At 35.4% G+C, this 14,657-nt stretch overlaps 2 protein-coding genes across 3 annotated transcripts; one reads left to right on the top strand and one right to left on the bottom strand.

Annotated features, from left to right (window-relative positions):
- Positions 1-2,020: 2,020 nt before the first annotated feature.
- Positions 2,021-8,056, top strand: LOC138307805 (uncharacterized). The gene is made up of 5 exons (XM_069248696.1): positions 2,021-2,194; positions 3,766-4,054; positions 5,291-5,439; positions 5,874-5,970; positions 7,048-8,056. Exons 2-5 carry the CDS (start codon positions 3,832-3,834, stop codon positions 7,395-7,397), a joined length of 819 nt encoding a protein of 272 aa, XP_069104797.1. The 5' UTR covers positions 2,021-2,194; positions 3,766-3,831; the 3' UTR covers positions 7,398-8,056.
- Positions 8,057-8,866: 810 nt separating this feature from the next.
- Positions 8,867-14,286, bottom strand: LOC138307577 (NXPE family member 3-like). 2 transcript variants are annotated; one of them, XM_069248378.1, is made up of 5 exons: positions 14,206-14,286; positions 12,797-12,863; positions 10,523-11,185; positions 10,139-10,194; positions 8,867-9,736 (listed from the first exon to the last, which is right to left on the bottom strand). In XM_069248378.1, exons 1-5 carry the CDS (start codon positions 14,243-14,245, stop codon positions 8,949-8,951), a joined length of 1,614 nt encoding a protein of 537 aa, XP_069104479.1. In that variant the 5' UTR covers positions 14,246-14,286; the 3' UTR covers positions 8,867-8,948. The 2 variants fall into 2 exon arrangements, with proteins under 2 accessions (XP_069104479.1, XP_069104480.1); XM_069248379.1 differs by having other exon boundaries at positions 10,139-10,185.
- Positions 14,287-14,657: the final 371 nt, after the last annotated feature.

Here is a 14,657-nt window from a genome sequence, read left to right as displayed (position 1 = left end):
GTGTTATATAAAAACCTACACTTAAATTTCATAACACAATAACCAAATATGATTATACTGTTTTAATACATAACAAAACTGAAAACTGTAGTGTATGGAAAATCGTTTATTTGGTTCTTTTTATAACAAGACTCGAGATTATGAAATTATTGTTTAATAAAAAAAAAGATATTCTTTTGTGGTGTGAAAATGCGTTTAACCTGTATTTAATAACAACTAATATTAATTCTGTCAGCAAAATAGCCAATTGAAAAATACTTATCCATGTCATCGGCGATTTCTTTAATTTTCGTTTTTAATTGCTTAGAGTTGGATTTTTAAATCAATATAAGTTTGAAACTAAGACACATTTTGTATACAGATTTATTATATCTATAAAGCTGTATATTATAATGATAAAGTAAACACCCCTTTATTGGTAATTCAAGAGAGTTACTAATATACACGATATACATACAATGTAGAGTCTGACATTCTGATTTATTACTGTTAAATCCCTTGATTTTCCAGCCTATGTGGTAAAACGAAGGAAAGCAAGTATAGTATATCATAATGGTTATCTGACCGATATGACGTTCTGTTTCAATGCATCTGTCAAAAGGTCAATATTTGTTACATATGTTCAATATGGGTCGACTTGTTTAACTTTTTTTTCAATTCATGGTAAAAAATGATTAAGACCTTTGCGAGCAAACAACAAAACAAATGCAGTTTAGTGCAAGTCATGTATGAAAGTATGAATTGTTTTCCCATCGTATAAGTAGGATCAAATTGATCTTCATCAATATTTATCATACACATATCCTACTGGTATGCCCATTCCATAGGTAAGCTATGCTGCTATAGCCATTGGTGCAGAAACCTAGTTACATAATCTGCATCAACGAAAAAGGAAAGTCCATATTCTAAACATAGCACAAGTGCAATTTACTTTTATCTCAATTCGACGCAGTTCCATTACATCAACTACGATAATCAAAGGCCTGTAGAGAATTCATTCAAGAATTCAAGATTACCAAGAGAGCGAAGTCCGAATTAAAAAACCTCACATTCAGTCACAGTGTATCATTATTTAATACTTTTGATGTACATCAAACGATCTAAACACCTGGCTTACCTAGTGGCCTTCATAGGTGTTGTGACATACCCCAGAGGTGGATATAACAACGGTGATAGTAACCTCTGGAACAACGAGGAAGTATCTTAACAGGCTCCAAAGGTTTCTCGTTAAAATTTCTATCATAAACACTAATTGAAAAAAATACGCTTAACACGACATATTTTACTTGGGAATTCCATATGGCTATTGATTATATGATTATAATGCGTTACGATACTGTAGGTGTACATGCAGCCATGCTAATGAATGTCAAACAGACCATAGAAAAGATACATGTGTTGTTATAGCAATTAAATATACAAACACATACATAATTGTGACAATGTCACAAATAAATCGCAATTTATATATCTGAATATGTTAAACAATTTGATGGAAATAATAAATGATAAGATTGACGTTGTCAAAAACACAATGACAAAAAAAATACACCAGCGATCAAAGAAGCTAAAACCAGTTGATATAATAATAGCTATTTTTCCAACCTGTAAAATTTCAAATTTGATGATGCAATTAAACTCAACAGATTAAATATTTTTACTTAAAAGTCAACCCATATGTTAATTATTTTCAAAGAAAAAATCATCTTGAATATCCTTAACTAATTCATGAATATCCACTGTTAATTTTTCCGGACCACAATATGTAGCACTGTACGAGTGTTCCCGGTTTGAATTCATAAACATATGGACACACGAACAGATCTGTCGGGTAGGTCCTATTTATTCAAAGCTTAATCACCTTTACGACCTACCGTATCAACAATATATCAGTGTATTTCTGCGTGTTTATAAAGCTAACCAATCTCCCGGCCCACCTACGTTTAGTCTGGTTACAATTGGATGATTTTGTTTCGGTGTACATGGGTGTATAACATGATATTATCTGTCATTCTATAGGGTATTAAGTGTCTTGTTTGTGTGTTGTAGTGTGTAGAGCATTTGCTGTTTCAAACCCGGTGATGATCATACTAACCTATATAGAGGGAAATGTATTGTCCAAACGATAACTGTAGGCAAATGAATACGGTTCTCGGATGTTACAGATGATTATGGCGAGTGGAATTGAGTTGTGGTAAGGTTTAATTACTATATAACTGTTATATAATAATGTTTTTTTTATTTGGTATCGCTTCTAACGGATCTCGCACATTCTTTTGTTGTGACCATATCTACATGTGTATGTTATACACAACTGTGATATGGTTAATAATATTTGAAATGAACTAAAGATTACTTCACATATAATCTACAATACAATTGTTACATTATTACACATTATTATTGGAATAATGAAATATACCGGGTGTATGAGTATCAACATGAAAACAATACAGTATCAAGATAAAGTACAATACCTAGGTATGTTAAGTACGATTCTAAAAATAAACACATTTAAAATTGAAAAATGGTTAAACGATTCTTCAGACGTTTGTCTCAATAACGCGTTTTTCTAGTTGATTAAGATCTTTTAAGCTATATATAGCCCTTCTGAAATAATTGTTTATTTTCTTCTGAATATCTGACAATTTCGGACATTTGATAAAATAAAATGATATTCATCTTCTAATTAAGCTATAAATAGATGTATGTACATTGTATCTAAGCATCACGGGCTCGAATCCCATGTGGGGAAGTTGTCAGGTACATTGTTCTGACCACTGATCGGTGGTTTTTCTCCGGGTTCTCTGGCTTTCCTCCACCAACAAACCTGACACGTCCTAACATGACCATGGCTGCTAATAGACGTTAAACTAATTAAAAAGCACCATAACAATCCCTTTAACTGTTTGATTGCATAACTTTCTGATTGTCAGAGCCCCATTTGTTATGGAATTTAGCAAAATTAGGTCGGCTAATTGTTTTTCCAATAGCACATATTATAACATGATAATAGCTTCCCGTGAATATAGCTTTTAATATATCTAATTTTATTTTTTTTAAACAAATTGTTAAAACTATGAAATTTTGTCGGGCAGGTTATGGTTGATAAATTTAAAAAAAGAAAATAAATAAAGAAAAAAAAAAGAAAAAAAACCAATGAAATACTGTTGAATTAACAATAGTTTTGGTAAGGTGCTAGGATCCACGTGGACCACTATTGACCAAATAATCATCAATACTGATACTGGTCGGCAAACGAAGCAGAAGAAAAAATGATTTTCGCGGCGACCAAATTTCGTGTCATACCTACTAAACACGTTCTCTGGGATTTGATTAGACGATCTAAACTTTTGGATTTCCACTTAATCTGTATTTAAACAGTTTCGCGGTCACTTACTTACGCCCGCGAAATCCACGTAAGGTGGTTAACAGTATCAGACAACAACCTCTCCTCAAGTGCGAAAGTACTAGTGCTTGTAAATATGAGTCTGTACTGGCTTTGCGATGCGAGAGGATGACGGTGTTATGAAGAAATATGAAGAAATCCAAACAAAGTACTTTTTCCAACATTACATTTATTCTCCTGGAAACCGGAAGTTCACAACTAAACATAGAAAACAAGATACGGAGACGGAACATAAAACACACACACAAAAAAATCCTGATATTCTATTGATGGTAAAATAATATATATACCATGAATATAACAAGTCCATATAGGGTTATTGAGATGTTTTCATATATTTATACTTTTTGCTTTAGACAATAGGACGGAAAGATCATGGAGAGGAGGAGGACGCTGACGAGGAAGTTACTAACCAAACTACGATGATTAGTCCCGAACATGCCAGTCGGGTACAGACACGGTTTGTTCTCCCACGTCAGAGACACAGGACGCGGACCCGGCACCAGATCCGGAGTGTCCAGTGGGTACAACAGAGTCCACAAAACACACAGAAAGTCTTCATCCAAACTAACAACAGGAAGTTCCTCACAGTAAGATACGGAGCCGTTGTTGGGGCCGAGTTGGATGAACACAACAGGAGAGAGTGTAAGTAATGTTGTATAGCCGGTTATTATGATATCGGATTTTGCTAAATTGACGAACATTTGATCCGCTAAATAATTGATAATTTGATGAATGATGTATACTCTATAGTCAAATCTCTAAAGTTTTTGTCGTTTTAGTCCCTATAGCAAACTATTTCACCCGCCAAAATAACCAGATATATACGGTATAAAATTCATGTTCACTGATCAATTCGCTTATAATGCAATTTCCTCTTTTTTGGTATTTAATTAATATCTAACGATACTATAATCGTTCCCTATGTATAGAGTTACAATTTGTTATGTAATTGTAAAATTTTGGAAAACATTTGCTACCAGCAATATTACACTTGTCATGGTTAAAAACTTGCATTTTCAATATTGTAACTGACCTTAATTGGTTACGCTACACTTCACTTCTATGCCTTTGTTCAACATTCAGAGTACCAGGGCCAGGTTGTGCAAAAGTTGATTAACTTATAATTAATCACTGAATTAGAGAAAATTTCATTTCTTTGTGGATTCAAAACCTGTGAATTATATTTTATAACTTCAGCACTTATCTCATTTTGTGAAGTTCTTCCATGTCATTTTATCTTGATTTGAAAATTGTCGTTAAATTGTGATTAAACTAATTGTCTTATGCACAACTTGGCTCAGGTTCGGCTAACCGTGTCTGCATACACTTCAAATCAATCAGAAATTCAACGAAGAAAAATATGTAATAAACTCAAAATTAATATGACATACAAATAACACACTATCACATTGTACAAAGACTCACGGAAATGAATAAAAAAAATACAACAAAAACATTTTATTTAGAGGTAATATCTACTAGTATCTGTTTGGTCAAAACTACTCTCGATATAAATCTAGGTAATACTAAAGAATGTATTGTACATATTACCAGAAAAGGTTTTGTTATAAACTGGTTTTTATAAATATAAGTCTGTTCATTATGAACTCTACGAGTTAAACAAATACTTTATTAGAATACATGTACTTGTATCCGGTATTTATTTCCATTTTTATTCCAAATCTTCAGCACAATATTGACTTACGAAAGCCAGTATTAGGAACCATGATGTGATTTTGTGGTTTTATGCATATGTTGCCTTCTTAAATTCTAATAAAATTTCATTTAACCGTTTTATAATACTTGTGTGTCAATACCATGCTTTGAAGATTAGAGTATAACACACAATTTTTAATTTCTATTGTAATTCTGCTTCAGTTTTATTTGACCTGGTACCAGCACGTGCCGCCTACGCCAGTAAATATGCCCGGTTTAGGACGAAGGTAGTACTATGCTGCAAACTCCGCTGGAAATCTTACTGGCTGAAAACGAGCGTGGGAAGTGATGGCGACTTTGAAATAGAACTGGTAAAGGAAAAATACTATTCTTTATCACATATTCCACCTGATATCGTGAAATAGATGTCTATTTTTCATTTAATTCTCTGTAAAATCGTTTAAAATGGAAGTATATTGATGGAAATTCCAAATGAATCTCTACATTAGGATATGAAATATAACAAAAAAATTCTGAAAAAGAATCAAATAAAAAAAAACCTTTGCTTGTTTTTTATTTTAAAGAATGTATTGCTTAAATGAATTAATGCATTAGAAAATGGTTGTAATATACGTATTCTATAATAATAATGTGATCACAAGTTTAACACTTGTTTCTTGACACAGACTGAGGTTTACGAATACAAACTTTTTATATCTTTTTTTTTTAGTTTTAAATCAATTATGTTCAATTACAAGACTACATCGTCTACATTGCTCATTGAAGATTCTGCTATCTTTCCCAGACACAAGACGATGCGGATGATCACACGACTGTGTTCAAACGACGACTCAAGTCTGATGGACGATATGGAACTGGTTTTGAGTGCCTTCTCTTTAAAAGTAAACAATTATTGTTAGATTAAATTATGTCTTTGCGGCCTTTCTGCGTGTTGCCTGTCCAGCAGGTAAGGCGTTTGAATTGTACCTGCTGCCCCATTGCATGATCGCGAAAGGCGACTAAACTTCGGATCATATCTTTTCCGCTTCTGCATACAGGGGAGATCAGGCCGTCTTTAATTGTCCTAAGCTGTTTAAAGAATGTTAAACCTAATAGCCAAGCATACCTTATATTCGTGTCATATTTTAATTACTATTTTTCTTCTGATTGTTCTTTCTGATACCATAATAGATGCAGCAGGTCTATTCTTAAAAAAATGAATTGATATGTTTCAAGTTGATCGGATCATATGTAGATCATGCTGTCGCGCTTAAGACTGTATATTTTACGGCAATGTGTGAATTGGATGTTTCAAATACTCATTCTGTGGACATATACATGTACCAGTATGATTTGCTCATATTAGCCAGAAGGAAAACGTAAACAAATGCATGTGCGCTTACGCTAGTTACCTGGCTCACCACGTGCAGGTCGTGTCGACGTCAGTCACGTGATAACGTGATGCGATTCGGAATCCGACCAAACCCGAAGTCACTGAACATGGCGGTGATTGAAGGCGCTTTATTTAGAACCAGGAATATATGATCCCTAGATTTCGGCTTTCTAATAGGCCGATAATTCATTTGGGGAGCTAAATCATCAAGTTACATGCCAATGTTCAAATATCAAATGTTTAAATGACATATCGTTACAGTGAAATTAGCATGAAATATAACTTTGACTTACAACTACTGATGAGACAATTTCATTTCAGTTATGTAAATAGTTTTGTTATATGAAATTCGTCTGATTTAAATCATGAAATAAATACATTTTTTTTTGTATGTTCAAAGTGAGGGAAAGAGAGGCATCCTACCAACTGTTTAAACGAATGCTTTGCAACATAGATAATATCAAACATTGACCCGAAAATATGTGTTTATAGTTTGTTTCAATGCATCAAATACTCATTTGACCAACGAATATTTTAAGTATTTTCTCGCATAAATTAAAAGAGAAAAAATGCTGTCATATTTCAGATGTATACCTCCAGTACTACCCGAAGACGAACGAGGTGGACGTAAAGCCTTACAACCCAAGAATAGACATCGGAGCAACTCTTAAATCTATCCCTGTGTCTACTCTGTTCCACGTAGTAAGAGAACCATTTGGAATGAGATCAGATTCTAGTTTATCAGTCGAAACTACAACCCCAAGGTTTAGTGCTAATATAGACCAGTTCGAGGATGAAGAAAGGCAAGGATGTTGTGGCGGATGTTTTGGCTTTTTCAAAAGAAAGTCGTCTCCTTCGGACACAAGTGGGTCAGTAGCGACCGAGCCAACTTTCCCATCTAATGACACCTCAAGCAGAATGGATGTGGATAGATGATGGACGCTACATAGATATTTGTGAAGATGTGTTCAAAAGTAAAATCATGGCGTTAAACATATGACGTTAACCGATGAGTCGAAAGGTCCAAGGTACAATGAAGTGAATGCATTAAACATCAACACGCTGAACGGACTAAGTATGGGTAGAGGATCCCTCCCACATTATTGGTCTCACAAAATTCTTAGTGGTTACAAGAATGCAGAGCGCCATGCTTATACCAGTCACTATTGTATGTGTGTGTCTGACATCAGACGCGCGGCTTATTGCTTTTGTCTGTGTTGATTAATTACCAAATGAGCTTTTAAAAACCAAATCATCTCATTTTTATTTACGATCATTCCATCGTAGGTTGAGACGAAGGCGCAAGCAAAGCACAGCATATTACACATATCACTTGCCAATCTACGCAAACATGTGATACGTCATGCATCCTTCCGGACAACAAATATGTCATGATATCGTATATAACTATGTAGTTGTATTTATCCTGTTAAGATATGGCGTGCATGTAATGCTATTCAGAATGAGTTTGTTGTTGAAATAAAAGGGAAAAAACTTTTTGCTCAAACATATTAAAGGAAAAGAGTTATAAAAAATTTCCATTATCAATTAGTCCCAAATGATACACGACACGTTTTGAATTATATTCCTTCTACTCTACTGAAACCTAAATTTACAGAATTATTCAATAGTTACTATACTAATGTAGACTATATAATAACAACATACCGGGTAAATCTGTTCAGAATATCAGAATGAAGCTACATTCGGATATCGTAATCTTAATACTTACATTGTATCGTGATGTGTAAAGGGGAAAACAAATCCAAAACGTGCCTCACTTCCAAGCATGCGACGACGCAACAGCCAATCTATTTCGTGTTTTATTTATTCAATTGTCGATGACGTTTAAGGCTTAAAAGAACATTTACTGCATAGTCTGGAACTCAACATGCATGTCAAATGTACCAGAGGTTGATACCATAATGTTAATTGTTTGGTTGGTTAGTTAGATTAATGTCTTTATCTGACTTCCGTATGTGTTTCGGTGTGTTTCGTATGTGCGTGATTTGGGAGACTGCGGTATGTTCGTGTGTGTGTGTAGTGTTATCTTATTGAAACATGCTGAAAGACAAAGAAAAAGCACATCCCACCCGGTCACGTTATACTGACAACGGAAGAACCAATGCCCACTTCCCCATCGCTGATCCGGAGCTGAAACTACCACTTTCATAGACTGTGATGTGTTTTGGCCAGGGGACAAAAATCAGAGCCTTCCTCGCGGGGGCGAGCACTCAATTCAAGGACAATAGCTACATGTACCATATTGATCATATCATAATCATGGCGACCACATCAATAGTGATAGTGACCCAAGTGACCAGTATGACCACAATGGTAGTTTCCGCGTGATTATCAAACGTTTCGAATGAATATAGAAAAACAGAAAAAGAATCCATCATTCCTTTGATTATAATCAATCATTTAATATAGGTGTCATTATCCAGTTGGCTTATTTTTATCATCGGTCAAAGACATTTTTAAAACTTAGCATATGAAAGAAAAGACAAAATTTAGCATCATCTCGTTAAAGGAAGGGAAAGTTGGATGTATGTCAAGATTTTCATTCCCAACAGTGGCGTCCCATTGGTCTATCAAATACACTCTATGTTGTAAGTCCATCAACTCTTCATACAATATCTGTCTATAAACTCTACTTAAATAATCGAAAGGTTCCACAAAAAAGCTATGTGTGAAGGAGTGAGGGCCCTTAATAAAAATGGCCGACCTAGGTGAACGCTTCAAAAGTCGAAGTACACCTTCTTTAGCACTTCGTACATGCTCTCTATATTGTTGGGGCGTCGTTCTGGTTAGATGTCCGAACCAATGTAATATAACAATAGCACTTGCGTTACTGGGCAGCTCGTCTATTCTAGAAGCTATAGATCGAAGGTTATCCTTGTGTTGTTCATGGCTGTAAAAGGGAATTTCATGAGGCGTCCAATACAGATGTACTCCTAAACTAGAGTTCACGGCTTCAGCGAATTTCTGCCATGCTTTGTCTTTTATCTCATGCTCTCCGTTCATGACTTTCAAACGTAATAACCCTGCTAGAGGCACAAACCAGTTGCGCGTTGTAGAATCCCCAGTCATGAGCACTAGGCGGTCCTTCAGGCACTCAAGGTAGGTGTTGTAATACCGCGTCAGCGAGGACTTGCAGATAGAAGACTGCCATCGACCATGTAAGAAGTAACCTGTTGGGTTGGTGGTATGCCACGTGACCACACTGCTGACGTCACGACAGGATATTTCTGGGGAACGCACGGAGCCCGTTTCTATGGTAAAACAAAATAATACCAATATTTAATGCCAACCCCAAATATTTTGGTAGTGTCAAAAGCAATTTCAATTTTTCCACAGTGAAACTTAATTAAGCTTTACAGTCTGTTTAACGTTTAAAGTATAATCCCAATTATTTTGATTTCCTTGTCAGTCCACACACACACACACACATATATATTGTATATTACTGTATAGTTGCTTTTCTTCACGTGAGATTAACGCTATATTCACCGTCAAGTAATTATATCAATTTCTGCGAACTTAAACATCCGCGAGTAATAGAGACGGAATGATACGTAATATTAAAATGAAATGTACATGTACATTGTACAAATGAATTCCGTTAAGAGAAATACATTCACTTTAAAAATGCATATAAAAAAAAATATACTTACTATTTGTCTTCAATACGTTCAACACTGTAACTCTTTTCTTTAAATACCTATAATTTCTTAAAAGAGCGATACACATACATGTAACTCGAATCTAACTACATTATGTAGAATCATTACACTACGTATAGATTACACTACGCTCACAAACGAAGTGCGCTGAATAATGAAAGCTATATACATGTATTTTTTAAACAGATTGAAAAAACGTTGACACCTGTTTTCGATGAAGGAAAAAATATCTAAGTGCAAGCACATTTGCAAGTTGTCTTCAACTTTACTGTGAAGTTTCGATGAAACTGAATTCGTAGTACATGTAACGAATGAAATGTCCGGACAAGGTTTGCGAACGACAGCCAGACGGGCACGATACGTTACTGTACTTACCGAAAAAAAGATTCGTGTTCTCTCTTGCATGGACGATAACCCGATCTTGAATAAAAGATCCAGTCTTCACAAGTGAAGTCTTTTGCTTTACTACAGAAAAAGGACATGTTGAAGTTCTGCGCAGTGAAGTTGCAGTACTCTTTCACATCGGGAATATTTGGAATAACGCTGCACAATTTATACACGGTCACATTATTCTTTCTAAATCCCGCTTGTAGAAATTCTATCACCCCGTATTTCTGAACAATATTCATAAAAATTCCGATATGCTCTTTTGTATTTCCAATAGCAAACATGAGTTCTGGACAACCAGTCCACATAGCTTTCACAATACCGGTGTATGAACCATTTCCGTGGTCGATGACGTATCCGGCGACTGAGGCCCGGAGAGAGCGTTCCCGGAGCCAGATTCGGAGCATGTCACCCCCTACTGTAGCACGTTCTCCTCTTCCATTGTACAGCACTATATCAACTTTGATTTCATCTCCAACTTTGAATTCAGTCTTTTTAACGCTAGCCTCCGATGTGTAAATATTTGCCAATAAAAGGTAATCTTCGAAGTCGGTATATTGAAGATACTCATGCATTCTTTCCAGTGATGTCTTTGGTATTGTAGAGAATGAATCGTATTCGTAAAGGTTTCTGTGTCGTGGCTGGAAAAACCTGTGGCGAAACATATGCAGGTCAATAAAATAAATCTGCCAAAATTAAATGAGATGAATCTATGACTACGTAATCTGAACAAAACGCTTGAGAAACATGCTATTTAAAATTGCTTTTCCCTTGTTTTTGTATTTGCGCGTTGTAAAACCTATACTAGTAAAAAAGTAACGCAACGGTAACAGAGCGTCGGGATAGATTGGTATTGGCTAGGCTGTCTTCAATGTCTTGTCGCTTTTTTCTGGTCATATACACTGTATAAATCTGAATGTTTTTCAAAAGTTACACATACAGAGATTTCTTTTGAAGCTTACAGAGAGCGACGCCCCGCTTTAAAGCTATAGAGAGGACTAGACTAGATCTACCTGTCTCATATGTTGTTGCACAGCACAGAGCCTTCGAGTTTGCAATGACATAGTCCAGGGGTGGATATGACGACAGTGATAGTAACTCCTTGAATATCGAGAATACATATTAGGCCTAAATCAAGGGCTTTTGCATTTGAAACGATAATCTAAAAGCTAAATACCGCTACTACATTTTGTTAGGCCAAAAATATACATTGCATGTTTCGGGTACTTTTAACTAACCCCGGACACGGCTATTCTATACACACACAACAAATAATTGATACCAACTTATCCTATCTTCTAATCATGTAGTTTCTATAACACATACTGTATGAATTTGTTTGTGTATAGATAATGATTTTCTTTAATTTTATTGCATTTGTTTATGCCAATGTATCACTGACATTGCTGAAGCACGTGAAATTCACGTGCAAAATTATTTAAACCTAGATCTACTAGATCAACAGGTGCACATGGATAAAAATGTCGTCATTACAAAAGTCGGTTTTGATTTGTAAATATTGCTTTAAAAATTTATCAAAATAAAACAAATAATGAGACAATTCACTCAGGCTAATTCTTTTACATAACCACGAAGCAAAATATGGCATAAATGTATTGTTCTACATTTCTTATGCAACATATAACATAAAATATTGACAAATTCCATGCCATTGTTTAGTATTTTAATTGAGACCGTTGTAATTACAAATCGTTGATCAATATGATAAAGCAGGTTCAATATGTATGTATATCCGAGCCGAAGTCGCGCATGTTAAACAAATTAAAGTTACATAACCACTGAGGAGGAGGTAAAATGATTTTTAGGCAGGATAATTCACCTAATAAGGTAAATACACTACTGTCAGAGCAATTTGAGCAGTTCTAAACTAAAGTTGCATTACTCTACGAGCAAGGGACAGGGTTGGGCATACAAGTAGTTCGACCACAATGTGAAATGGCAGACAGTGAGCGAGTTTGAACATTTCACACGTATTTCATCACCATTGGCTTTTCTTGCATATCACAGTAAAACCAACTGATCTAATTTCCATTAGAACTGTTTTTTTCTGTTTAATTACAAATTTTAATGTTCTCTTAGACTGAATTGTCCCTTTAATTGTAAGATCTACGCTTGCACATAATTGCCATTGCGAGAACACAACTGATGAATTATGAGGTCAAAAAAGGTAAAATCTAAGTAAAACGTTATGTTCAAAATAAAACCCGATCATGCACTGTATAAATGTATGCAAATACCAACCGTTTGGTTCTGTACATGGCTAAGAAGGTAAACCAAATGGATGTTGTTAAAACAGAGCCCATTAGAACGATGCGTGTATATAAACCCCTACCGCTCTACCGCTGACTTGTATCGATGTATTGAATGAGTGTAGTTATTTCCACAGGTAAACTGGTACTGGATGCTACGCTCGGGCCTCTCATCCAGCTTAACGAAACTGAATGGCTAGTTAGCTTAACCGATCTATATATCATCAACAATGCGTCTGTATCTACTTAAAAACAAAACAAATATTCTTCAAATTGCATAAAAATTCACTTGACTAGTATTTCTTTATTTTAGATATTTTAACAAATCTTCATATTTCTAGTAAAACTGCATATGAAACTCTAGTCCGCTAGATCTAGCTATGCTCATTACGTAGGGAACCGCCATAACATGTCCCGGCTGCAGGCCGTGTGCAAAAAGTCAAAACACACGTGGGATTTATAAGACGAGTCCTAAACTGTCCTATATTTAGGATTTTCAATAAGTGGTTTGTAATATTATTACAGCAAAACTGACAAGCTAGAAGGTTAGTGGCATTTTAACCGTACTGTTATATATAATTAGCCATCAGCTTGGATCTGGTGCCGTACAGATAGTGAGTTCACTCACGATGTGATTATTGCAAGCCAACGTAAATGCTATCGGAATGCTCTTTAAAGTTTGTTAATGATCTCAAACACACTTATAACTTATTGTGGCAATATTAAAGTAACTAAATTATAATATTTTCAAATAGTTCTGATAACTATTCATGTGTAATATCTCCAGACATTGACATGTGTACGGATCGAATACGGCGGACTGCCAATGTTTTTGACATGTTCTGCAAGATATATTTCACTGTTTCAGTTACGGTGGCCAATAAAAGAAAACAAGCACAGTGCAATTATATTATGTTATTTCTTCTAAATACAACACTTTTTGTGCAAGTTGTCAAGCATTTATTGTGAATGTTTTGCAATGAAATTACCACCTTTATAACACTGAATTTGTGGTTCCCCGGACATCGTTTTCCACAAAATTTGAATGCGCAAAATATACCGATAGTAGATTTTTTTCAGTATTTAAAGCCATAAGAAAAAATACATGTGCAAAGTACACTGGTGTGTAAGTAACACAAGATTTTACGGTATTTGTAACATTTACGATTGTGTTTGGTATAGCTGATGTAGCCAGAGCGCCCCGCGATTTACCTGTGGATTTGGCGACAGTACTCGAGTCTAAAAATAGCCACGTTGTGTCGGTAGAGTGTTAGCGTTTATCGCTACACGGTACAGAATTTCTCGCTGTGTTACAAATCAATCGATTGACGGTAAGGAACTTCATAATATTTATCATTCGCAGTTGGGGTGGACCGGGTGTAAAAACAGAGCCCATTAGAATCCATCTCAAAGAAACTGACAGGCCTAGATTGACGATCATGTTGTCGAAATCCCCATCAACATCATGACGTCATCATTTTCTGTTGCATGAACACGTCGTCAATGGAAACGTCATCATCTTTACGCTCATCTGTGGTTGCGGACAAACGATATCTTTCAAGATTTTTGGTTTTGCTTAGATCTGAATGACAAATATATCAAAATGGGTATGTTTCGCGGAATGACTGATTCACTTATGCCATTCCACGCTAGCAAAACGCAAACCCATTTGAAACAATCGGTTCTTAATATTACGACATTATGAGCTAACAGGCCAGGCCAACCTGAACGTTATCGGGCATTACACATTTGATTTATCTCCCCTCGGTAGCTACGGTTGAGGCCAGGCCGCATATTAATGTCAAAGGTCACAGGAGTCCCCTTAAAACGCACTTTCAAAGAGTTGCATGGCG

This window comes from Argopecten irradians, chromosome 14 (genome assembly GCF_041381155.1).
Source record: "Argopecten irradians isolate NY chromosome 14, Ai_NY, whole genome shotgun sequence".
NCBI classification, from domain to species: Eukaryota; Metazoa; Mollusca; class Bivalvia; order Pectinida; family Pectinidae; genus Argopecten; species Argopecten irradians.
The sequence above is the reverse complement of the archived record's forward strand: the minus strand, read 5'-3'. Positions and strand labels throughout refer to the sequence as shown.

Bases quoted from the DNA above. Each gene is read 5' to 3' on its own strand.
- LOC138307805 (XM_069248696.1), top strand. From the start codon at position 3,832: ATGATTAGTCCCGAACATGCCAGTCGGGTACAGACACGGTTTGTTCTC. The intron at 4,055-5,290 runs GTAAGTAATGTT...ATTCTGCTTCAG, and splicing joins TGAACACAACAGGAGAGAGT to TTTTATTTGACCTGGTACCA. The intron at 5,971-7,047 runs GTAAACAATTAT...GTCATATTTCAG, and splicing joins TGAGTGCCTTCTCTTTAAAA to ATGTATACCTCCAGTACTAC.
- LOC138307577 (XM_069248378.1), bottom strand. From the start codon at position 14,245: ATGATCGTCAATCTAGGCCTGTCAGTTTCTTTGAGATGGA. The intron at 12,864-14,205 runs TTCTAATGGGCT...ATACACGCATCG, and splicing joins GTCAGTTTCTTTGAGATGGA to TTCTAATGGGCTCTGTTTTA. The intron at 10,195-10,522 runs GTAAGTACAGTA...CGCTCTTTTAAG, and splicing joins GAACACGAATCTTTTTTTCG to AAATTATAGGTATTTAAAGA.